The 27,151-nt window shown below is 38.9% G+C and overlaps 1 protein-coding gene across 2 annotated transcripts in view; it reads right to left on the reverse strand.

Moving 5' to 3' along the window:
* The window catches only part of SLTM (SAFB like transcription modulator), a 56,514-nt gene that overhangs the window by 22,573 nt on the left and 6,790 nt on the right, over positions 1-27,151 (reverse strand). For both annotated transcript variants that reach the window (XM_025390226.1, XM_025390225.1), the window contains exons 3-6: positions 16,025-16,089; positions 12,581-12,778; positions 11,656-11,703; positions 627-654 (exon numbers count right to left, since the gene is read on the reverse strand). In XM_025390226.1, the coding sequence (XP_025246011.1) occupies positions 627-654; positions 11,656-11,703; positions 12,581-12,778; positions 16,025-16,089 (339 nt within the window). The remainder of the gene's footprint in view (positions 1-626; positions 655-11,655; positions 11,704-12,580; positions 12,779-16,024; positions 16,090-27,151) is intronic.

Genomic DNA, 27,151 nt, shown 5'->3' on the forward strand with positions numbered 1-27,151 from the left:
TTTTTATTTGCCTTGCTTAACCCTGCTCCATGTCCTTTCTAGTCCAAAGTAGGATCCTTTGACTTCTGTCCAAGGACTCTTCCATAACCTCCTACTGACCACATGTATTACTACTGTTGCCCCTGTAATTGTATTGAATGAGACAGCTCGTCTAAACTAAAATTGTCAGATGACCGTATGGAAGTTTCTCTAAGCAGCAAACACAAAGTCAGTCTCCTGGTCATTCATCATGTTTAGGACTAGTTGTAAAATTCACTGTGAGTTATGCACTCGGACTCCAATAAGCACACATGAGTTACTGCAGTGTCAGTCTTAAGAATTTAATCAACTTACCGTATACCAGAAGTTATTTTAAAAACAAAAATTGGATTAAATAAAAAATAGCATTGCTCACTACAGTAACTGATATGTACTATTAAGTTGGAATATATCTTTAGTGTTCAAAAGAAAATTAAAACCAATTGGAAAATAAAATCAAGATGCTAACTTAATTCACTAAATAGATAAATTTGAAAATAAACTAATTTCAAAAATAAGATTTCAAATAAGGAGTGCTTTATTTTCACATAATTTACTGTTTTTCTAAATTTTAGCAATTTTTAAACTCCATTCAGCATCAAACATACCTTTCTCATTTTCTTCTTCCTCACCATCCTGAAATTCAAAGAATAATCAAATGTAAAATGAATTCACATAAAACTAGATTTTAGTAATAGTACAAAATCAGCCAAGTGAAATTTGGTGGATAGCTTCATATTATTATGTAGGGATACCTAACACTAACAAATAAATAGGCTATTCCAATCAAAACCAGAGTCCATGTAGAGAGAGATGTGGCACAAGTCTGGGACATCTTAGAAAACAGGTATATCTATCAATGAGTAGATCAATAACAAACTGGATTAATTTTGGTATTCAAAACTAGTTTATATAATCCAATTCTTCCTCATATCAAAGAGCTGTCAATAAGAAGACTGACCTGATGATGTGTTTTATGTTACTCAGTTCACAGGTACTCCTAGCTAAGATATACTATTTAAAATAGTACCAGAAAGTATAACCTGTAGACGTAACTTTCAAGTGCTTGGATACACAGTAATGAACAAATCAAACAAACAACACTCCCCTTTAAGTATATCAGACATTAGAAGAACAGTTACTAAGTCAGTTTCAAATTATTCATTCTTTTAATGTGTTAAAAGTGAGTTCATATCAACCACTGCACTCCAGCCTGGGTGACAGTAAATCCCTGTCTCAAAAAAAGAGTTCATATTTGTCATACATATAATGATGGCCAAGCCAATTTTAAAATGGTATTTGTGCTATAGGGAATTAAAACAAGTAACCCACACATTTTTAAAACATGATTTTAATTTTAAAATATTTGACAGCTTCACTAAAATTAAAATTGAGAATGTGCTAGCTTAAAAACAGAAGTGTCATAAAGGGGAGAAGCTTAATTTGCTCTACCAAGCAAATAATGCAAACATCACTGAAGTAATCAGAGCAACAGAGAACCAACATTTTCCCAAACATAAGACTATAAAGAATAAAGTAATATGCATTCTAATCTCAATAACTGAAAAAATTAAATAATCATTTTACTTTTTAGAGACAAGTCTTGCTATTGATGCTCAGGTGGTCTCGAACTCCTGGCCTCAAGCTGATTCTCCCACCTTATCCTCCCGAGTAGCTGGGATTACAGGTGCAAACGACTACGCTTGGCTTAACAAATGTTTTGATTTTTTTTTTTTTTTAACAGCTTCTTACTCTGTCGTCCAGGCTAGAGTGTGGCAGCATGATCATAGCTCACTGCAGCCTCAAACCCTAGGCTCAAGTGATCCTCCTGCCACACAGCCTCCTGAGTAGCTGGGACTACAGACGTGTGCCACCATGCCCAGCGAATTTTTTTTTTTTTAATTCTAAGTGGAGAAGAGGTCTTGCTATGTTGCCCAGGCTGGTCTGGAACTCCTGGACTCAAGCGTTCATTCCTCCTGCCTCAGCTTCCCAAAGTTCTAGGATTTACAGGTGCAAGCCACTGTGCCCTACCAAATGTTTTATTAACTTTTTTTTTTTTTTGAGACTGAGTTTTGCTTTGTCCCCCACGCTGGAGTGCAGTGGCACGATCTTGGCTCACTGCAACCTCCGCCTCCTGGGTTCAAGCGATTCTCCTGCCTCAGCCTCCCAAGGAGCTAGGATTACAGGCACCCACCACCATGCCCAGCTAATTTTTATTATTATTATTATTTTTTTGAGACGGAGTCTCCCTCTATCAACCAGGCTGGAGTACAGTGGTGCAATCTTGGCTCACTGCAACCTCCGCCTCCTGGGTTCAAGTGATTCTCCTGCCTCAGCCTCCCAAGTAGCTGGGACTACAGGCACGTGCCACTACGCCCAGTGAATTTTTTTTATTTTTAGTAGAGACGGGGTTTTACCATATTAGCCAGGACAGTCTCGATCTCCTGACCTTGTGATCCACCCGCCTCAGCCTCCCAAAGTGCTCGGATTACAGGCGTGAGCCACCGTACCCAGCCTAATTTTTGTATTTTTAGTAGAGATGGGGTTTCACCATGTTGACCAGGCTAATCTCGAAATCCTGGCCTCAGGTGATCTGCCCGCCTCGGCCTCCCAAAGTGCTGGCATTATAGGTGTGAGCCAGCATGTCCAGCTTTTAATAACTTTTAAAAGAAAAACTAATCAGAAGTACACTGTTTAAAGTCAGGCGATGTGAAGCTTGTTGTGAAATTACCACATACAAAGCCTTAGAGCAGTGGTTCTCAAATTTCAGCATGCATCAGAATCCCCTGGAGGGCTTGTTAAAATAAAACACAGATTTTGATTCAGAAGGTCTGGAATGAGGCTTTAGAATGTGCATCTCTAACAAGGTTCCAGGTGAAGTTAATGCTGTTGGTACAGAGAGAACACTAAGCATTGCTGCCTTTACAGAGTAACAACCTCTTAGTGAAAAAAGACTAAAAAAGTTGAAACATAAGTAGAACTTTAAACGGCTTATTTATAATACAATTTTAGATTCATATAAAAGCATGCACTTCTTAAAATGTCAAATATTTTACAGTGTGCTCAAACGTACATTTGGATAATAATTTCTTTTTTCAAAATATTTTTTTCTTTTTTAAACTTGTGTGTGTGTGAGACTGTCTCACTCTGTCACCCAGGCTGAAGTGCAGTGGTGTGATCTTGGCTCCTGCAACCTCTGCCTCCCAGGCTCAAGTTGATCCTCCCGCCTCGGCCTCTCGAGTAGCTGGAACCACAGGTGTGTGCCACCACACCTGGCTAATTTTTTTGGTATTTTTTGGTAGAGACAGGGTTTTACCATCTTGCCCAGGCTGCTCTCGAATCCCTGAGCCCAGGTGCTCTACCTGCCTTGGCCCCTCAATGTGCTGGGATTACAGACATGAGCCACCACGCCTGGCCAACAATAATAATTTCTATGAATCATTTTATTAATAAATGATATTTGGACTAAGTTAAAGTGTGCCAATTAGGGAATGACCAATTATTTTACAACTAGGGTAACATGAAAGAAACTTAAAAATACTAAAAAGCTCGACCATAAGCTGAGAAGTAAAATAGTCCAGAACAAGTAAATCATCAACTCACAGCAATGTAACTTCTATCACTATCTAAGTTCATTATACTGTGCTCTAAGAATTCCTCTTCATTTTTTCTGAGACAGAGTCTCACTCCGTCAACCCAGGCTGGAGTGCAGTGGCACGATCTCAGCTCTCTGCAAACCTCTACCTCCCGGGTTCCAGGGATTCTCATGCCTCAGCCTTCCCAGTATGCGCCACCACACCCGGCTAATTTTTTTGTTTGTTTTATTTTGTTGAGACTGAGTGTCACTCTGTCACCCAGGATGGGAGTGCAGTGGTACAATCTCGGTTCACTGCACCTCTGACTTCCTGGTTCAAGCGATTCTCCTGCCTCAGCCTCCCGAGTAGCTGGGATTACAGGTGCGTACCATTATACCCAGCTAATTTTTGTATTTTTAGTAGAGGTGGGGTTTCACCTTGTTGGCCAAGATGGTCTTGATCTCCTGACCTCATGATCCACCTGCCTCGGCCTCCCAAAGTGCTGGGATTACAGGCATAAGCCACCGCGCCCAGCCAATTTTTGTATTTTTAGTAGAGACAGGATTTCACCATGTTGGCCAGGCTGGTCTTGAACTCCTGGCCTCAAGGGATCCTATCGCCTTAGCCTCCCAAAGTGCTGAGATTACAGGCAGGAGCCACTGCACCCAGCCTGTAAGAATGTCTTAATAAATTGTTTTACTAGAATATACTTTTAAGCATTATGTGTTCAATTTGCAGTATTTGGAAAGGAAAGAAAAACATTTTAACTTGGGTGGAATGGTACAGACAGCAAGGGAAGAATGAGTTATGCTTGAATTATGGATAAATCTTTTTCTTTCAAACTGTCTTTTAGTTTAGTAATTTTTCTTGAAGCAATAAACTGAGACACCCTAGCGTGTATTTAAAGCAGACTAAATGAACTTAAAGAATGCAACACGTGGCTGGGCATGGTGGCTCACGCCTGTAATCTCAGCACTTTAGGAGGCTGAGGCAGGAGGTTCACTTGAGGTCACGAGTTTGAGACCAGTCTGGGAAACCTAGTAAAACCCTGTCTCTATTTTAGAAAAATATATATTTAAAAAAAAAAATTTTTTTTATAAAAGAATGCAGTTTGATTCTCCTTATCTACCTCAGATGCAAAGAGCACACCATTTCGAAGTTATTATTTTAGAGATGCAAAACTGAAAGGAAGCTTCAAAAAAAAACATGTCCAAATTATTGGCTATTTTAAAAAGTAAAATTTTTAAAATACTCTGATGTAAAAAAAATAATAATTTGTTCTATTGTAGTTCCTGTCAATTATAACGTTATTTCTAGTTGCTAAAGTAACTAGCAAGGTTTGTCTTACTTGCTGGAGAAGTTTTAGGTTTTTATCTTAATAATTCAGCATGTCTTCTGAAGGGTTTCATAATTTAAACAGAAATTTTATGATACATACTTAAATGCCAGTAGGGAAATGGCCTGACCCAACTTTTAGAAAACAAAACTGATTACAATGTGGGTGGAGCACAAAAACAACTTGGGTAAAGTAGAAAAGATGAACCACACGTAAATGCCTGTTGATTTTACTGCGCAGTATGTGCAGCAAGCATAGCACTAACCATAAGTCCGAAGTAAGTCCAAAATACTTGCAATAAGGAAACAAACCAAGAAATATAATGGGAAATTTTCCCTGTCTAAATGGTATATATGCACAGACATGATATGCAACTATTTGAAAACAATTTCCCCCCATTGAAGACAGATTTTTTTTTCCAAATGAGGAAAAAAGCAAATAAGTAAATGTAAAACATTTATTTATTAAGTGTAAAGCATATTTTAAAATTAACCACTCAAGTTTGTCTTAAAAAAATATTTAACATATGAAGAGGAAGCAAATGTCTACAAACTCATGTTGTTTATCTCACAGGGGGATCTGCAATCCTTAGTCAATGCTAAAAGACATAAAGTTCCTTTATTTTCATTTCATCCTAGGAGCAGCAACGACTGCTAAGAGACAAAGACAAGCCTAGGACTTATTTTTCAGTGAACCAAGTATTTACTACACATTCAATTCTACTACTTCCCATAGGTTATCTTATGATATATGTACATGTATAGGCTAAGTAAGACCTCCTTTCCTCTAGCTTGACATGTAAACACTGTGTTCGGACTGAACAAACCTTCACAATAACTTTAAACTACTACTTACCTCTCTGGGAATATGCTAAATATCAAGGGAAGTACAAAATGCTTGGCACATAAGTACTCAAAAAATACCTGTTGAATAAATGTACTAAATAAATGCAGTGTAAGACTGCTGTTTTTAGCTGGAAAGACTGAACTAACTGCTTGATTTTCATGTATCTGAAGTGCTTAACTTTGGCACTATGTTAAACAATAGAACTCAGAAAACATTTGCTAGTGTGGAGTTTAGTGAAAAGAATATCAGAATAGGCATCATGACACCTAGGTATTTACCCTGTCTTATCACTGAAACAGTTTTACTCTGTGGTATATCATCTATCTGGATGAATTTACCTATAAAGTGGAGTTGACATGTAAACCATGTAAGATATATCAAGGATTGAGTAAGGTAATGAATATAAAAAGCTCTCTGTGAACAGTAAAGCACTACATATAAGAGAGAGATGAAAGAAAGCTTTGTGGAGATAGGTGAATCTGGCTGTAAGAGGTATATAGATTTTCATATGACAAAAAAAGGTAAGATTTTTCAGGTTAGTGAAACATTAGGGGCAAGGGCAAATAGAAAAAGGAATACACATAATATTAAACACTGAAGAGGTTCTTGAAACTACAGGAAAATTTTAAGAATATAAGCATATTAAAGCCAGGCATGATGACTCACACCTGTAATCCAAACACTTTGGGAGTCCAAGATGGGTGGATTGCTTGGGCTCAGGAGTTCGAGACCAGACTGGGCAACAAGGCAAACCCCCATCTCCACAAAAAATACAAAAGTCAGACGGGTGTGGTGGTGCACACCTGTAGTCCCAGCTACTGGGGAGACTGAGGTGGGGTGATCACTTGAGCCTGGGAGGTCAAGGCTGCTGCAGTGAGGGGAGATTGCATCACCACACTCCAGCCTGGGCGACAGAGCAAGACCCGGTCTCAAAAAAAAAAAAAAAAAAAAAAAAAAAAAAAAAAAAAAAAAAAAATTTAAAGCATTAGCAAACAAGATTTTAGAGAAAAAGCTCCAGAAATTTCTCAAGTAAGCAGTATGTTCAAGCTAGTAAAACGACACTACAAATGACCACTAATTGCACATATACTACATCAGAATCTATGATTAATCCCTGTATCAACTGAGTAAGAATTATAATATTCATTTTATAGACATATAAATTGACTAATAGAGAACCTGCCACAATCACAATATTGTAATTAACTAATAGAAGTAGAATCTGAACCAAAGTCCACCTAGTATAACTTCCTAGAGGCTAATGCCTAAAGATTTCAGCTTCAAGTCAAAGCCTGAGGACTGGCTCTTGAAATAGACAAATCCCTATATAAATATGCTGCACATATGTGTGTGTATATACATATATATATATATATATATAATTTCTTTTTCTTTTTCTTTTCTTTTTTTTTGAGACAGAGTTTTCTCTGTCGCTCATGATGGAGTGCAGTGGCACAATCATAGGTCACTGCAGCCTCAACCTCCTGGGCTCAAGCAATCCTTCCACCTCAATCTACCTCCTGAGTAGCTAGGACCACAGGTGTGCGCCACCACACCCAGCTAACTTTTGTATTTTTTGTAGTGATGGGGGTTTGCCTTGTTTCCCAAGCTGGTCTCAAACTCTTGAGCCAAGTGATCAGCCCGCCTAAGTCTCCCAAAGAACTGAGATTACAGGCATGAGCCACTGCATCCAGCCAGATTAAATTTTCTAATGTTTTTTTGAGATAAGGTCTTGCTCTATTGACCGGGTTGGAGTATAGTGGCATGATCTTGGCTCACTGCAGCCTTGACCTCCTGCAGTCAAGTGATCTTCCAGCCTCAGCCTCCTGAGTAGCTGGGACTACAGGCATGGACCACCACACCCAGCTATTTTAATTTTGGTTTTTTTTTTTGTAGAGACAAAGTCTTACTATGTAGCCCAGGCTGGTCTTGAACTCCTGGCCTTAAGCAATCCTTCTATCTCAACCTTCCAAAGTGCTGTGATTACAGGCATGAGCCACCACAGCCCACCCAGACTAAACTTTCAAAAGCAATACCTAAATACTGAAAATAAATGAAACAAATCAACCTAGATATGTATCAGTGGGTGATACAACCATACAGAATGGAAAGAACTTAAAATACGGTGATTTGTTCATCCCCAGAGGGAAACATCCTTGCGAAAAATATGTCTAAAAAAATCTTAAATTACTTTCAGTAACTGCATTGGTGGTAGTGTTGGTATAATCATTCTAAAGTTGTTGTATGTGTACCGTAAGATAAAGTAAATGGTTATCTTGGAAGTACCATATGAACTGAAGGTCTATTTTATCTTAAAAGTAAAAATAAGCAAAAACAAAGAAAACAACTCCAACATTTTCTCTAGCATTGTACATTGAAAAGACCTAGAAACAATGAACAACTCAGTAGCAGTGAACACCTCCACCACCTAGATTGTTGTCTTGAAATACCATCTACCACTATAAAGAAGAAATGCCTAATTATAGTTCTAGAGCAGGAAATGGCACATCTTTACATATCATCAAGCAAGGAATCAATCAAAGTCTATTAGGATCATGCTGAAAGGACTCAAGAGCCAACTTGATGAGGCTCTCACTACATGGAACAATGTAAGCATTAAGGATAATAACTGTGATGGACCAAAATACATCACATATATACAAATCCATGAGTTTGAAATGAATCTAAAGAGGAAAAAAGAAAAAATTAAGAACTGGCCACTGTCAGAGATGCCAGCGAACCAGCTCAATATTCTGAAAATTGGTAAATAAAAATGAAAGAATCAAACATATATCCTGGCTTTCCTGTGTAAATGATACCACAGGGTAACCAAATAGTAAATAAGGGGAAGTTTCTCTTTCTAGAAACATTCCAACATATACAGAAGAAATGATAGAATTAGAATAGCATCCCTTTGCAACCCCTACTTGGGTATGAATCATCAATGATTGGTACCATCACAAAAAGACAACCAGATATTATGTGCATCCAAATAGAAGAACACAGTACTATACCTACGAGGCGGCTGTTTGTGTGCTGGGGTGGGGTGTTAACGCTGAATCTGAGAGCAAGCCTCTAGATGCTACAACCAACTTAACAATTTACAAAAAATACAATAAACAAAGGAACATGTTGACCACCACAGGAATGTAATCAGCAAAATCCAGGCCTTGGAAGCTCTACAGTGGCGACTGGCAAACTACATGAGATGCCTGTTTTTGCTAACCCTTGCTCTGTGGGATAAGCAAGTTGCTTTTTTCAACAAATAAAATAGTAAGAGGAAAACAGATGGAAGGGAAAACCTCCTAAAACATTTCAATCAATCACAACATACAGATCTTACTGGTATCTGGATTTAAACAAGACATAATGAAAAAAAAAAAACCTATAGAAAAATTGAACATTTGAATCCTAACTGTATATTTCATAATATTAAAATTTTTATTTTAGGAGTGCTAATATAAAAAATAAGAATTCTCTTTTAGAGATACATACTGAAATTTTTCAAGGGAAATATGTTTGGATTTGTTTCAAAATAATGCAGAAGGGAGAAAGTAAACAGAAGCATAGAGGAAAATAAGACTGGCCATTAACTGAAAACAGCTGAAGCTGGGTGATGGTTACACTATGAAGTATCCCTGAATGCACATAGTAATAGACTCAGTAAGCATGTTTAGATGCATTAGATCATATGGAACCTAGATACATTTATGTTTCTAGATGTTCCACGAGACATTATTTAGAAAGAGGAAAAAGGTCATTTTAAAGAAAACTTCTCTAAAAATGTAACCTCATCTTTTGATACAATATGGCGAATCTTGCTCCCCGATAAGAAATACATAACTGTTCTTCCTTCAGATATATTTCCATCCATTTAAAAAATGTTTGTAATGAAGTTTATTATTTAAGTGGGTATCCTTAGATATGATGCCTTCATACAACTCACACAGTGGACAACTATAGGAGTGATCCTTGACAGAAGCTAATATCCAGCTGCCAAATAATATAAAGACCTTAACTTCCCCTTTTTGCAAATCAGTAATCTAGAAAAGGTACTCTCTCGATTTAAGAGTTAATTTTCCTCATAGATTCTTTTTTTTTTTCAAGACAAGTCTCGGTCTGTTGCCCAGGCTGGAGTGCAGTGGCACGATCTTGGCTCACTGCAACCTCTGCCTCCCAGGTTCAAGCCATTCTCCTGCCTCAGCCTCCCAAGTAACTGGAACCACAGGTGTCCAACACCAGGCCTGGCTAATTTTTTGTATTTTTAGTAGAGACCAGGTTTCACCATATTGGTCAGGCTGGTCTCAAACTCCTGACCTTGTGATCCACCTGCCTCGGCCTCCCAAAGTGCTGGGATTACAGGCATGAGCCACAGCGCCCAGCCCCTCATAGATTCTTTATCACCAGGAAATCAATGTACTTAGGGACAGCCTTACAGACTTTCACCATTCTAATATTTCCTTTCTGAATATTCCAAATGATCAGCAACATTTCTCCCAGAAATGCAATTTTTCTCCAAAATGCAACTTCTCCTCCACTGCAACACACAGAGAGGCAATATATAGCCTCAGAAGCATCTGTGGCTCACTAGCATTTCAAAGGCAAGAGCACTGCAGGAAAGAAAGCATGCAGGGGCCATCAATAAGTAGTCCATGAATACAAGGCCCAAGTACTCTTCTAGGAAATACTACCCAGAGGAAATAACTGACCTGATGACTATTTTTTCTGAATCTAGTAAACAAAGGAACCCATATCTCTATTTGAAAGTACACCATTTAAATAGGACACGATCCTCTCCTACTTGGATAACTGTGGTAATTCTAGAGCTAATACATGCCAATGGGCACTGACTCCCTTCGCTGGGGATGCGTGCATTTATTTATCAGATGAAAACCAACTCGGATCAAAACCACCAAACCCTCTCTGGTTTTTATAAGATTAAAAATTAAAATGAAATTAAGAGGACACAAAAACAAAGGGTTCTTTAGTTACAGATATGAGAAAAAGACAAAGGATAATTTTTTATGCAGAAATTGATCTGCAGATGTCTGCTTATAACATCTGTAAGTCACTTTAAAAAGTCCACTATGTGTATCACATTAGCAGCAACACGTTATTACACACTGAAGTGCAGTCATTTGCAATACACACACCCCCCAAGTAAATTTCTAGAAATTTTTAATCATTTTTAGACTATGCCTGTTACAGGGGTGTTAAATTAACAAAATTTTAAATAAAGCTTTGAAAAGGATATTAATACTTTTAAAAGACTTATTTTACATCAAGTGACAAGAAAAAAATCAAGAAGAATGTAGACTTCTCAAAAGACTAGTAACCAGAGTTAGGTTTTACGGAAAGGATGGACTTTTTTCTAAAATTCTGAAAATGATAGGAAACTCATAATAACTCCAGTTATCTTTCTGGCAACAGAAATTTCAGCTGCCGATCTTTTTGTTTGTTTGTTTTTGTTTTTTTTTTGAGACAGAGTCTCACTCTGTTGCCCAGGCTGGAGTGCAGTGGTGCGATCTCAGCTCACTGCAAGCTCCGCCTCCCGGGTTCACGCCATTCTCCTGCTTCAGCCACCTGAGTAGCTGGGACTACAGGTGCCCACCATCACGCCCAGCTAATTCTTTGTATTTTTAGTAGAGACAGGGTTTCACTGTGTTAGCCAGGATGGTCTCGATCTCCTGACCTCGTGATCCACCCACCTCGGCCTTGCCAATAGTTTTAAGTACTTGTGTATGTCACGTAAATAAATTTAAGACAGTATTAAATTTAAGACAGTTACATGAATTAAAGAATTATGAAGTCAAAATAAGATTCCTTTTCCAAGCCCTTCCACCCACAATATCAAATTCATAGGACTAAATGTAAACTTACTTGGGCTGTTAGAAAGGTATCATCTTCACCTTCTTGAGCTTCAATTTCCTATGTAAAAGGGTATACAATAGCTTTGCTTTACAAAATATCTGGGTAACATGAGAATGCTTTTATGCTTATACCTGATTATCATTTGCCTTGTTTTCTGTATAATGTCTATGATACCATGGGTACTAAATCAATGCTTAATATTCAGACTATATTTTATGCCAAAAAAAAGTTAGCCATGTCGCTAGAGAATTAGAAACATTTCTCTTGAGCCCCTCATTTATTAGGTAGGTAGAACTGAAGTGTTTTAAGCATGAATACTAACAGCACTGACTCCTTAACCCACTGACTTTCTTAAAATGTACTAACATACTTCAAAGCAGGACAAATGGTCTATTTCAAAGAAAATATTTGGAAATATTATCTACTTTAAAATTAAACTTTCATAAGTAATTCCCCACCCTTGATATAACCAAAGAAATGTAAATTAAAGTAACCTTTTATACTTGCTAAGGTAGCAGAAAGGGGAAAAAACCCTACCACCAAGTAATGCTGGCAATGCCAGAACGAAATTGGTACATTCATTCATCGTGGAGTAGGGAAAAAGCCTTAAAACTTAAAATGTCCAAAATTAAAGGAGTATATTAGAATTGTAGAAAGCAGTCTAATAAATTATGGGAAAATTATGAAATTATATGTTATATGAAAATACAGAATATCAACTTAACTCTGTAACAACTATGTAAAAATATATAAGAAATAAGCAAAAATTTAAAAGGTTGCCTAAGGTGGTAGGATTTTAGATGACTTATAAGTAGCTTTAGTAGCACATCTTTTAAAAATTCTGAGACTTCCAAATTGAACTAGAAAAAAGTACTTTTTATTATTTAAAACTTAATTTATCTGTGTCATGTTTTAAAAAAAACTGGCTAAAGACCTGACTTTCGATGTCCTCTTTTTCTATATCTTCTATTCCTTCTGCCTCTATTAATTCATGAGCTCTCTTGTTTTCTTCTGCAGAGAGTAACTCCTTGGAATGCACATTTTCTTCTTCATTTTCACCAAATTCTTCAGAGTCCTTTAGTTCATCATTTCCATCTTGCTCATGTGCCTCTTGATTCTCCAATTCACAGTCCTTTTAATGGTAAGAAAATTTGGTACAACTAGAGGCAAAGTAGCGTGGGCTATCCACCAAATGTTTTTGGTAATTTACACCTTTAAATGTGTCAAATTTGATCATATTTTAATATTCCCAAAGTTCAATCATTTTACCTTATATATTAACTGTGTCTTTAAAGATAGGTCTAATACCACGATCATCAAACACGAATCTGAGTTCTCAAATTTCTCACACTAAAATGCACACTAATTGAATTGCTACTAGAGATGCTCTAAATTCCAGCTATTTAATATTTACCAAGCCACCTTCTAGGAGCTGTCCAAAAAATATGGCTTGATTTCTCCATGTGCCATACGTTGATTTAACTTCAAAGACTTTGGAAGTCTTATACATTAAAACAAAGTTTACTTCTAATAATAAAGAACACCCAACTGCTGCATCAATGCTTGTTCTTGAAAAATATGCAAATAACTAATTGAAATGTATTTGTTTTGAAATCTACCACTGTGCCAAATGTCAATTAGGAAGGGTAACACAGGTTGGGATTGGGTCTGTTTGTCCTTCAAAGTTTATGGATATATGGTACTTCAGTGAAAACGAAATCAGCAATCTGCTCAATTTCTTCTGATTAAGTGCAGAGAAAGGGGTAAAAGCAATAAAGGTTCCTTCCTTTTTTCCTGTTCTTATGGTAAATCCAGCGGATTTAAGAAAAGGCTTCTGGGTTAAAAGGTAAAAGAGGCAGAGGCATGACTACTAATCATTCACAGCTAAATTGCGGTGAGGAAACTGAAATTTCTATCGAGAGGTGGGCATAGAAAAGAATATGATTGTTTTGGAATGTGGAGTGCTTGCAGAGCAGGGGATCTCTTGTTTGACCAAACGTACTACAGTATGAGTTAGGGAACGTGAGGGGTTGAAAATGGAGTACATGGCTGTATTATGGGAGAAGTACAGGCGCAAGAAAGATCAAGGAAAGTTACCAAGGAAACTTCACCTATTCTGAGGTGCCAACTTTGACCAATCTCCTCACCTATTCACAGAAGCAATTTCTATACAATTCTGGTATTTAGGCAATAGGTGATATTTACCAACCATTACTGTATAAATTCCAAAATTATCAACTGTGGGAGATGAGAAAAATACATTCACTTAATTTCTATCAAATATATCACGTTAATACTTCCAAAAATAAACTGAAGATATCTTTAAACAGAATTTTTAAAAAAGCTCCTAGGGCTGGGCGTGGTGGCTCATGCCTGTAATCCCAGCACTTTAGGAGGCCAAGACGGGCGGGCGGATCATGAGGTCAGGAGTTCGAGGCCAGCCTGGCCAACATGGTGAAATCCCGTCTCTACTAAAAATACAAAAATTAGCCGGGCCTGGTGGCGTACGCCTGTAATCCCAGCTACTCAGGAGGCTGAGGCAGGAGACTCTCTTGAACCAGGGAGGTGGAGGTTGCAGTGAGCCGAGATTGCACCACTGCACTCCAGCCTGGGCAACAGGGCGAGACTCCATCTCAAAAAAACAAAAACGAACAAACAAAAAGTTCCCTTGTTATTCTAGACGTTATGACCAGGTTTATTTAACAATAACACAAAGGCATCCTTTGTAGCACATATAAGAAACAGTACTATTATTCTTCTGAATAGACGTATATATCTCCTTAGGACATTTCAAATGACTGTAACATTTTTATGAACTGAAGAGCTGAAACAAATTTGAAAAGTAGAAGATTTTTTACTGAGTCACAATGTTTTTACAGCTTATGGATAATGTTTGCTTAATCATACACTTACTGGTGAAGACAACTGGAGAAAAATAGGAAGAAAGGAACAAACCTGATGGAAGATATATAATAAGGGTAACAGAATACCAAAACTTAAAGGCTCAAACACAAGCTGATTACAGACATGCAATCATCAATTTTCATGGATCCCTGGGCAAATAGTTCCTAAAATTATCTGCTTTCAGGGTTAACTCCTCAACAAAATACCTTCTGGGGGTAGGGCTGTGTGTGTGTGTATGTATGTGTGTGTGTGTGTGTGTGTGTGTATGTGCAGTGTGGAGAGTGAAGAGAGCTAGGAGGCAGGAGAGATGGGTGTGTAAATGAACATGAGCTGACTCTATGGTAAAACACACAAACATCAAGAGACATGATGACAATATGGACTAGTTTTACCCAGGAAACAGAATATATGGGGGCACAAATGTACATAATTCAAGAGAAACTATACTCATGAAATAATTCCTGCAAATACCACAATACTTAAGAACAAATAAGCAGATCACTTTTCATTAAAATAATAATTAAAAAAAAATTTAAACCCTAACTACAATTATAAACAGCTTGTTCTATAGCTGTAGTATTTAGAACTGCCACAACCCCAATTAAAATTACATCCATAATTTTTCTGGCCAGCCAGTTTTGAAACACACTCATTTTTGGCCCCAAAAGGCCTCGCTTATTCATCTTTAAATGGCAAAACAAATTTCTTAATTTGATCTCTCTCTCTTTCTTTTTTTTTTTGAGATGGAGTCTTGCTCTGTTGCCCAGGCTGGAGTGCATTGGCACCATCTTGGCTCACTGCACCCTCCACCTCCTGGGTTCAAGCAATTCTCCTGCCTCAGCCTCTCAAGTAGTTGGGATTACAGGCACACGCCAACACACCTGGCTAATTTTTGTATTTTTAGTAGAGATGGGGTTTTACTATGTTGGCCAGGCTGGTCTTGAACTCCTGACCTCAAGTGATCCACCCGCCTAGACCTCCCAAAGTGCTGGGATTATAGGCGTGAGCCACGGCGCCTGGCCCTTAATTTGATCTTTATCAAGTAGTAACACCTCAGCAATTTTCTCGGTGTATTTTGAGGTCTACATTACTCTAAGTTCTGTAAATTATATATAAAAGCTAAATGCAATGGCAGATAAAAAATAAATTATCAATATCCTTCCCTGTGATATCTTGTCCAGGAACTAACATACATATCTATTATCTTGTAGCTATTTCCCTGGCCAGCTTTCTACCTAAAGGCCTGGAGAGATTATTATTTTTAGCTTTTGTATCTCATTTAATTAAAGTTATTTACTCTATTTCTCAATTATGAGAGTTAATGAGATTGACAATATTATACATTGTCAGTATATAGGTCTTTATCTTTAACCTACATACTTCAGTGACCATTCTTCAATGCAGTGCACAAAATTCATGATGCAAAATACTAGGCTTAAAATAAACATCTTAACCTGAGTAATGAACACTTTACCTTGATAAAAGCATCATCTTCCACAGAAGCATCTCCACTCAACTCGTCTGCTTCATGTTTTTTACCTGTGAAAGAAGGAAAATGGGCTAACAACTGATATTTTATTACTTTAAGAACAAAAAATATTCAGAGTCTACCCTGCAATAGCACTCTCCACTCCCAAACTATCTAACAAAGCTAATGCCAACTGCTTATAAACCACCTGGTCAGAGCCGTCCCAAACAAAAAAAGCTTTCCTATGTCATGCTGTTTGAAATACACTGTGCACATAATCCTACACATGAACCCATCAGCTTAACTGATTTGACATGTATGATGCATTTTTCTTTACACCAGTTGAATTTTCTATCCTCAATTATCTGAGAAGTTGTGATACCTTTCAATGGCATTCTACCGACTATATATACACAGACACCTGATAGCTAAGTACAAGATCTGTACCTCCCACAAAGCCTTTCCTATGTTCTTCTCTTCAACAAGCATTCTCTGAAATAAAAATTCTCACACTTTAATCTTCATCTTACAATCCATCAGGTGATTGATGACATATTGCCTTGTACTCTGTCTCTAGTATACCTTGCCTCTTCATAGAGAAGAAATTCCTTAAATACAGTGACTACTTTTATGCTAATTATTTATTTATCAAAAAGCCTAAATATAAAGAGTGCTGGCCACTTAACATAATAACTGATTTAAGGCATGCAGAAATTAAGGCAAAGTGAAAACTGTTAATAGCTTTCAGACAAACTACAGACCTTCTTTGCCCATCTTCAAAACTTTGCAAACTGGTAGTTAGAATTTTTTTTTTTTAAGAATAATTATTTATTCCTGAGACAGAGTCTCACTCTGTTGCCTAGGCTGGAGTGCAATGGCACAATCTCGGCTCACTGTAACCTCCCCCTCCCGGGTTCAAGAGATTCTCCTACCTCAGCCTCCCAAGTAGCTGGAATTACAGGCACAAGGCACCATGCCTGGCTAATTTTTGTAATTTTAGTAGAGACAGATGGAGTTTCACCACGTTGGCCAGGCTGGTTTCGAACTCCTGACCTCAAGTGATCTGCCCGCCTCGGCCTCCCAAAGTGCTAGGATTTACAGGCATTAAGCCATTGCGCCCAGCTGGTAGTTGGAACTTTAAAAACGCTTTCCACATTTAAAAAAAAAAAAGTTTTCCACAGAGGCAATGCTAAAAGTTTATTATGTTTTCAGGCTAGTCCACAAAATCCTAGTTAAAAATCCTTGGTGTAAGGCCGGGCGCGGTGGCTCAAGCCTGTAATCCCAGCACTTTGGGAGGCCGAGACGGGCGGATCACGAGGTCAGGAGATCGAGACCATCCTGGCTAACATGGTGAAACCCCGTCTCTACTAAAAAATACAAAAAACTAGCCGGGCGAGGTGGCGGGCGCCTGTAGTCCCAGCTACTCGGGAGGCTGAGGCAGGAGAATGGCGTAAACCCGGGAGGCGGAGCTTGCAGTGAGCTGAGATCCGGCCACTGTACTCCAGCCTGGGCGACAGAGCGAGACTCCGTCTCAAAAAAAAAAAAAAAAAAAAAAAAAAAAAAAATCCTTGGTGTACTAGAAATGTCATTAAAAAACACATCTTCTGGAACTTTACTGTTAAAATTTTTTTTTTCCCCATTTCTTTTGAAACATGAATGGATGTTCTTTCCTAGGGCCAACGAATGAACTTTTTTCCCTTTGCCTATAACCGGCACAGAGAGTGCTACTACCTAGTTTAAGCTTCAGTAATCAGGGTAGAGGTTTAGCTGTTGGGATAAATATTTTAAAAGTTAGTATATCTGCATTTCCCTAGTCTCCTCGGTAGCTCCTATCTGTCATCTACTCCCAACTGTAAGTCATTTCCACGAATGAGTGGTAAAAGGGAAAATGCTATGCTAGTCCTTCCAAGTATGCAAAAAACAAGATTAGGAGTGGGGATTTTTCTTTTACTCAATTGGTAGCTGAAGGCTTGTGAGAACCAAATAAGAAATGAGGTGTGGCGCTTGGTGTTGTGCTAACTTCCTATTTACAATGTTGATGTTTGCATTTTGGGGAAAACAACTTTTTGGTTTAACTTTCTGGTTTACTGTTACCTTTGTAGATTAATGCTTTGCATATAAATTTATAATTACTGTCATCATTCTCTTTATCACTAAACTTAATTTGTACATGAGAATTTCACATGAAAACAAGTCTGTCTGATTACGTTGCCCTAAAGTCTAAAATTAGAAGTTACTAAAAGGGCAATCACTAAGAAAAGTCTGTTCATCTGAAAGTATTAATCTATTTAAGAAAGACAAAAAATTAAAGATGTTCTTTTCCTGAAAAAGAAAACTACTAATTTTTTTTTTTTTTTTTTTTTTGAGACAGGGTCTTGCTCTGTTGCCCAGGCTGGAGTGCAGTGGCACGATCTCAGCTCACTGCAACCTCTGCCTCCTGAGTTCAAGCGATTCTCCTGCCTCAGCCTCCCAACTAGCTGAGACTACAGGCACATGCTACCACGCCCAGCTAATGTTTTATATTTTTAGTAGAGATGGGGTTTCACCGTGTTAGCCAAGATAGTCTCGATCTCCTGACCTTAGGTGATCCACCCACCTTGGCCTCCCAAAGTGCTGGGATAACAGGCGTGAGCCACCACACCCAGCTAATTAAATTCTTCTATTACATTTAGAGAAAGTTCCATAATACAAAAACCTTAAAGAGGCTACTTTTTGGGAGAAAAAAAGCTCTTTTAAAATATCAAATCCTGCTGGAAGCAGTGGCTTATGTCTGTAATCCCAGCACTTTGGGAGGCTGAGGTGGGAGAAGCGCTTGAGTCCATGAGTTGAGACCAGCCCAGGCAACACAGTGAGATCCCTATCTCTTCAAAAAAAAAAAAAAATTTTTTTTTTTAGACACAGCTGGGTGTAGTGGTGTATGCCGGTAGTCCCAGCTATTCAGGAGGCTGAGGTGGGAGGACTGCTTGAACCCAGGAGGTGGCAGGATTGCTTGAACCCAGGAGGGCAAGGCTGCAGTGAGCTGTAATTATACCAACCACTGCACTCCAGCCTGGGCAAAAGAGCGAGACCCTGTCTCAGAAGCAAAATAAACCAAAACATCAAATCCTCTCCCATACCCACTCACCACCAAACAGCCTATAGAGGAGAACTTTTGGGGGAACTCCTTTAGATCATTTACAAATGCTATTTATTCCTTATAATCACAAACTGCCTTACAATTTGCAAAGCACTTAAAAAAATTTCAGTTGATTTGTCCAGGCACCCTATGATGGTACATGGGTCCATTATCACAATTTTACAAAAGAGAAAATGAGCCTGAGAGGTTAAATACCTTGCCTAAAACTTGAAAATGGTGCTGTCAGAACTGAAGCCAGGATTTCTCACGACCGATCTTGAATTCCTGCCACTATATTTTATTATGACCTGTATAGAACACATTATTCTAATAAGGAGTCGTGAATTAATTCAATTTAATTATCTTTGAGGCCAGATGCAGTGGCTCATGCCCGTATACCCAACACTTTGGGAGGGTGGGGAGGGCAGATCACTCGAAGCCTGGAGTTCGAGAGCAGCCTGACCAACTAGCAAAACCCCATCTCTACTACAAAATACAAAAAAGTAGCTGGGCATGGTGGTGCATGCCTGTAATCCCAGTTACTTGGGAGGCTGAGGCACTGGGTTCAATCACTTGAACCAGGGAGGCGGAGGTTGCAGTAAGCTGAGATCACCCTACTGCACTCATGCCTTAGAGACAGAGTGACACTGTCTTAAAAGTAAAATAAATAAATAAGGCCGGGCACAGCGGCTCATGCCTGTAATCTTAGCACTTTGGGAGGCTGAGGTAGGTGGATCACCTGAGGTAAGGAGTTTGAGACCAGCCTGGCCAACACAGTGAAACCCCATCTCTACTAAAAATATAAAATTAGCCGGACATGGTGGCACATGCCTGTAATCCCAGCTAATCGGGAGGCTGAGGCAGGAGAATCACCTGAACCCGGGAGGTGGAGGCTGCAGTGAGCCAAGATTGCAACACAGCACTCCAGCCTGGGCAACAGAACAAGACTCTGTGTCAAAATAAATAAATAAATAAATAAAAATGTTCTGAATGTTCTGGCTGGGCATCGTGGCTCACGCCTGTAATCCCAACACTTTGGGAGGCAGAGGTGGGCAGATCACGTGAGGTCAGGAGTTCGAGACCAGCCTGGCCAACATGGTGAAACCCGTTCTCTACTAAAAACACAAAAATTAGCCAGGCGGGGTGATGGGCATCTGTAATCCCAGCTACTTGGGAGGCTGAGGCAGGAGAATCATTTGCACCCAGGAGGCAGAGGTTGCAGTGAGCCGAGACTGCACCAGTGCACTCCAGCCTGGGTGACAGAGCAAGACTCCATCTCAAAAAAATACAAAATAAAAAATTTTTTAAATAAAAGTATTATATTTGAAATGGCAGTCCTCAGCATAATGACAAATTACATACTATGCACACTCTGTATCAAATTTCACTTCTTTTAGTAATAACAGGAAAATCAAATTACACTTCAGCAACAAAAACAGCAGTCATTACTACTGAAGTGGCATCTATGGTCCAGGTACTAGGATAAATACTTCATATGCATTTATGTACTTGTATTTTAAAATTTTATCCTCACAACTACTCTGAAACAATTATGCCCCTTTTACAAAAGAGAAACTAACTCTGAAAAATTAGATTACAAAGCTAGTAAGTGGCAGTGCTTCAATTTAAACGCAGCCCAATTTCCATTCCTCAAAACCATTAGATCTTTGAGGAGCTACAATATGCCAGTTGTTTAAAATATTATCTCTGTTAGTGTAAACAGAAGCTCCAAAATCTACATGTATAAAATTTTAAAATGTGAGACTCGCCCGATGACTATGACGCATGGGCAACAAGAGGCAGCGCTGGGGTATGTAAAAATGATCTAACTTTGCTGTCCCATACTATTTCCAACAGCAGTTAAAGTACAATCACACTGGACATTTAATGTTTCAGCTTGTAATCTTAAAAGCCATTAGGACAACATTGTCAAACAGTGATGAAACTGCAGTAACAACCTGATAGATACATAATATTCAAGAAAACTGAAATCTTACATTAGCTTTGCACTGCTTTCATAATTTGTAACTTTTGGCTTGTTTTACACATAGTAAATTAGAAACTATATTGTAACTTCTTTCCTTTTTTTTTTTTTTTTTTTTGAGACAGGCTCTCACTCTGTCATGCAGGCTGAAGTGCAATGGCATGATCTCCACTCACTGCAACCTCCGCCTCCCAGGTTCAAGCAATTCTCATGCCTCAGCCTCACAAGGAGCTGGGATTACAGGTGCATGCCACCACACCCAGCTAATTTTTGTATTTTTAGTAAAGACAGGGTTTCAGCATGTTGACCAGGCTGGTCTCGAACTCCTGACACCAGTCGACTATATTGTAATTTCTTATTTTGTAAAAAAACACTTCCCCCTCCGTATTTTAAAATGAGTTTAAAATATAACTCATTTTAAAAAGCTATAATGTTGCCAGGCGAGGTGGCTCACGCCTGTAATCCCAGCACTTTGGAAGGCCGAGGCGGGGGGGATCACTTGAGGTCTGGAGTTTGAGACTAGCCTGGCCAACATAGTGAAACCCTATCGCTACTAAAAACACAAAAAAGTAGCCAGGTGCGGTGGCTCATGGTTGTAATCCCAGCTATTTGGGAGGCTGAGGCCTCCCAAAAGCTAGAATTGCTTGAACCCGGGAGGTGGAGGTTGCAGTGAGCCGAGATCATGCCACCGCACTCCAGTCTAGGTGACAAGAGCAACACTCTGCCTCAAAAAAAAAAAAAAAGAAAAGGCTATAACGTTTATCAGCCAGCTCAGAACCTAGTACAACACTATATATATGTATATAATATAGAATATGTATAATATAATGTGTATGTAATATATATACACAATATATTATATATTACATTAATTATATATTATATACATATAACATATTATACATATTATAAATATATTATATACATATATAAAATAAATACAAAAATATATAATATAAAACCAGCCAATATTCAAGCATTATATCTTTTCTTTTTTCTTTTTTTCTGAGATGGAGTCTGACTCTGTAATCCAGGCTGGAGTGCAGTGGTGTGATCCTAGCTCACTGCCACCTCCATCTCCTGGGTTCAAGCGATTCTCCCACTTCAGCCTCCCAAGTAGCTGGGATTACAGGCACATGCCGCCACCACGTCCAGCTAATTTTTGTATTCTTAGTAGAGACGGGGTTTCACCAAGTTGGCCAGGCTGGTCTCGAACTCCTGACCTCAGGTTAGCCACCCGCCTCAGCCTCCCAAAGTGCTGGGATTACAGGGGTGAGCCACTGCACCCAGCCGCATTATATATTTTCTGACTGATAATGGAGTAAATCCTATGCTGGACACTAATGGAAAACAGGTCGGGCATGGTGGCTCGAACTTGTAATCTCAAACCCTTTGGGAGGCCAAGGCATTGGCCTCCATCAGGTAAAGGCATCATTACCTGAGGTCAGAAGTTCGAGACTAGCATGGACAACACGGTGGAGTCCCATATCTACAAAAAACACACAAACTGGCCAGGTGTGGTGGTGTGCACCTGCCATCCCAGCTACTAGGTGGGCTGATGTGGGAGGATCCCTTAAGCCCAGGAGGTCAAGAATGCAGTGAACCAAGATTGCGCCACCACTCCATTTCAATCTGGGTGACAGAGCGAGACTCCTCAAAAATAAAGAAATAGATAATCTCTAAAAGTTAAAAATAAGAAAACAAGGTCTAGATTTCTATTTGGCCCAGCTGGGAGAAAGGGATGACATGGCAGTTCAACTAACTTCGTGTATAACCCCATCCTGTCAGTACATCCTGTCACTACATCTGCAGGTCCCTAACTTTTGTAATATCAAACATGAGAAAGAATTTTAAAGACCAAATCGTCCTTAAATTCCAACAAGCAGCACTATCTTCAGCACATTTTTGTACAGTCAAGTAACCATTTATATCTGTCCCATTTAAACCTTTGCTATCAAAGCTCCTGCAGCAAATCAACTAAACAGTTTCACCTCTTTTGTCCTACAGGGAATCTAGCAACTGCCACAAAACTGTGAAAGTGGCATGACCAGGATGAAGGAACTAACTGAAAGTATAAGACAGATTGAAGCCAAACCTTTTTTTTTTTTGGATACACTGTCTCGCTCTTCTTGCCCAGGCTGGAGTGCAGTGCAGTGGCGTGATCTTGGCTCACTGCAACCTCTGCCTTCCGAGTTCAAGCAATTCTCCTGACTCAGCCTCCTGAGTAGCTGGGATTACAGCCTCATCCCACCACACCCAGCTAATTTTTGTATTTTTAATACAGACAGGGTTTCATCACATTGGCCAGGCTGGTCTCGAACTCCTGGTCTCAAGTGATCCACCAGCCTCGGCCTCCCAAGGTGCTGGGATTAGAGGCGTGTGAGCCACCACGCTCAGCCTGAAGCCAAACTTTTATGCTTTGAGGAAAAAACTACAAAATAAATTGGGCAGTAAACATAATCTGAATAACAAAATAAGCAAAATTAACCTATCACATCCTAAACTATCACAGTAGTAACATGGCTATTTTGAAATTACAAAAAAAAAAAAAAACCTAAAATATTATTTGCATGATTTTAGGGTCTAAAGTAAAATGGCAAAGTAAAAATGTATATACAAGAGAAACACAAGACTATAAACATTTATGCAGCATAAATTTGTATAGGTCCAAAAATTCTCAATGAAACCCTCTGAGATATGTTCCAGAATTCACAATTTTCAGATTTTAGAAGAGTAAAATGTTGCATATACTATTTATTAAGTTAAACCTCCCAGTGGCTTCTGGAACAGTATTTCACATTCACAGAAACATTTTGTGCAAGGAAATGTATGCAGATTCACATCAAATGGGATACATTAAGACTACAAATAACTTTGCCACCAAACTTAAGAAAAAACTTTCAGTTTTCAGAACTTTTTGTATTTGAGAATTCTGAACAAAGAATTTTGGATCATAAATTGGCTTTCTCCTCCAAAGGCAAATTGGTTTTTATAAGGGTTTGCAATTTTCTTTTTCCTCCAAAGGCAAACTGGTCCTTATAAAGGTTTGCAATTTTCCTTTTTAAGTACCTCCCAAACAAAAACAAATCCCACTTAACAATGAGTTTTTTTTCTTTGAGACAAGGTCTCGCTCTATCGCCCAGGCTGGAGTGCAGTGGCAGTCATGGTTCACTGCAGCCTCAACCTCCTGGGTCCAAGCAATCTTCCTGCCTTGGCCTCCCAAAGTGCTGGGATTACAGGCGTGAGCCACTGCGCCCAGCCCAAGGAAATTTTAAAATCATTTTGCCAAAATACTTTATGGCTGAGTAACTTTTCCCCTTAAACATTCACAAGAGCTACGATAAGTTAAAAAAAAAAAGAAAGAAAAAAAAAAAAAAAGCTTAGTTATAAAATTTCTGCTGGAAGGGAGGGGAAGATTAAGAAGATATGCCAAACTGAAATGTTTCCAACAACAACTCCTCAGTTGCATGGAGTATCTTAAAACAATCACAGGCCATGCCTTGAATTGTCTGCAAGTGTTTTAGCTTCTCTTCTATTAAACTGACATTTTACCAATAAAATCATTTTTCTGAAAGGCCTTGTACATTGTCTTAAACACAACAGTCATACAATACGTCACTTTGGGTTTTTTGTTTTTGTTTTCGTGGCAGGGTCTTACTCTATTGCCCAGGCTGGAGTGCAGTGGTGCCATCTCAGCTCACTGCAACCTCTGCATCCTGGGTTCAAGTGACTCTCCTGCCTCAGCCTCCTGAGTAGGTAGCCCAACATCACGCCCAGCTAGTTTTTGTATTTTTAGTAGAGATGGGGTTTCACCATGTTGGCCATGCTGGTCTCGAACTCCTGACCTCAAGTGATCCACCCGCCTCGGCCTCCCAAAGTGCTGGGATTACAAGCGTGAGCCATCCCACCTGGCCCAATAGGTCACTTTGAAAAATTACTACAAAGATAATTCACATTCATTGTAATAAATCTTGAATATGCCAAAGGTGTATTTTTCAAATCTCTTACATTTATTATCTAAAGATGAACAGAATAAACATTTCTGGCACACTCCTTCAGGCAGTTGTGCCTACAAACATAAGACTGTCAAAGGTAATTTAACTGGGTTCTTAATGAGTTACCTTTCTACTCTACCAGTAAAAAGAAAATAGTCCTGCCTAACTCTCAGCACCGTTGTGAGAATCAAATAAAGCAATGCAGAAGTTTTTCGAAAACTGAAAAGTATATAAAACAATCTAGAAACTGAGTAGCAGAGAGATGAATAAAAATGATGCTAATTTTCAAGCTTTAGTTTAGATTAGTCAGTAGTTCTTAACTCCAGGTGTACGTAAGAATCACCTGGGGAGCTTTTAGAAAATACATACTGATGCCTGGGCCCCCAACATAACAACCCAAACCAACTCTATGGGGAGTGAAAGCCTGCTTTCTGTATTTTTTAAAACTCAAATCACTAATGCAGGTGCAGATCATGAGCCACAAAGATAAGTGAATCTATCTATAGAAGCTGTTAAGAAGAATACAGACGGAAGGTTATTGTGTTTTGATTCTCCAGACTACAGAAATATTTAAATTCTATCTACCTTCAACAAAACACCATGTATGGTGTGAATCTATTTTAGTTGTTAAAAAGGGGGGGGGGGAACCCTTAAACATAAACCTCCTGTAAGTACTTGCACACATACCTACACAACTTAGATCAACGTGTGGTAATATGAAATGTACTTTATGTGGCTGATTACTGTATTAGATTGAAACAATTTTTAGAAAGCTTTACAGAGTAAACACGTACTTGATTATAAATATTATGTATGTATATCATATGTAAAATGTTACATATGATAAATTCAGGGTGGTGGGATTATGGGTAATCTTCACTTTCTACTTTTCTGGATTACCTATATATATATATATTTTTTTGAGACAGGGTCTTGCTCCATCACCCAGGCTGGAGTACAGTGGCACCATTTTTGGCTCACTGCAACCTCCTCCTCCCAGGTTCAAGTGATTCTCCTGCCTCAGCCTCCCAAGTAGCTGGGATTACAGGCACATGCCACCACACCCGGCTAATTTTTGTATTTTTACTAGAGAGGGGGTTTCACCATGTTGGCCAGGCTGATCTCAAACTCCTGACCTCGTGGTCCGCCCACCTGGGCCTCCCAAAGTGCTGGGATTACAGATGTGAGCCACCGCGCCTGGCCAAATGTAGGTTTTAATGGCTCTGAAAAAAGGGCCAATTTTGTGAAATGAAAATGACATATACAATCTCTGAGGTTGGACAATATTCCAGCAAAGGTTCAGAGGCTTTTCAGCACAGCATCAATGTGGTAAAGAATAAAAGGACAATGTAATGATTTATGTGTTCTAAAAGTAAGTATACTTTACATATCAATGTGTAAGGAGAAGCCATTAGTGCTCCTCAGAGGCACCTTAAAAAAAAAAAAGATAAAAACTATTAATCCCTGATGTACCTGCTTCTTACAAAGAAATATGCAATTAAAATAGGCACCAAAAGAGATATTTCTATTTTTTTTTTTTTTTTGAGACCGAGTTTTGCTCTTGTTGCCCAAGCTGGAGTGCAATGGCGCGATCTTAGCTCACTGCAACTTCTGCTCCTGGGTTCAAGAGATTCTCCTGCCTTGGCCTCCCGGAGTAGCTGGGATTACAGCCACATGCCCAGCTAATTTTTTGTATTTTTAGTAAAAACAGGGTTTCACCATGTTAGCCAGTCTGGTCTCAAACTCCTGACATCAGGTGATCCGCCCACCTCAGCCTCCCAAAGTGCTGGGATTACAGGCGTAAGCCACGGCACCCAGCCCAAAAGAGATATTTCTAAAAGCAGTTAAGAAAGCCCCAAAAAGGCCCTCAGTATTCATTCAACAAATATTTTTTGAGCAGCTATTATGTGCCATGCTCTACACTAGGCATTACAGACAGAGAGGTGAATGAAAAACTACGTCCCAGCTTTCACAGAGCTTTCAGCCTTCGGGTGCCTAAGAAATATCTATAACAATTATATGCCCAAAGTCCTCCTCAA

This window comes from Theropithecus gelada, chromosome 7a (assembly GCF_003255815.1).
Source record: "Theropithecus gelada isolate Dixy chromosome 7a, Tgel_1.0, whole genome shotgun sequence".
NCBI lineage: Eukaryota > Metazoa > Chordata > Mammalia > Primates > Cercopithecidae > Theropithecus > Theropithecus gelada.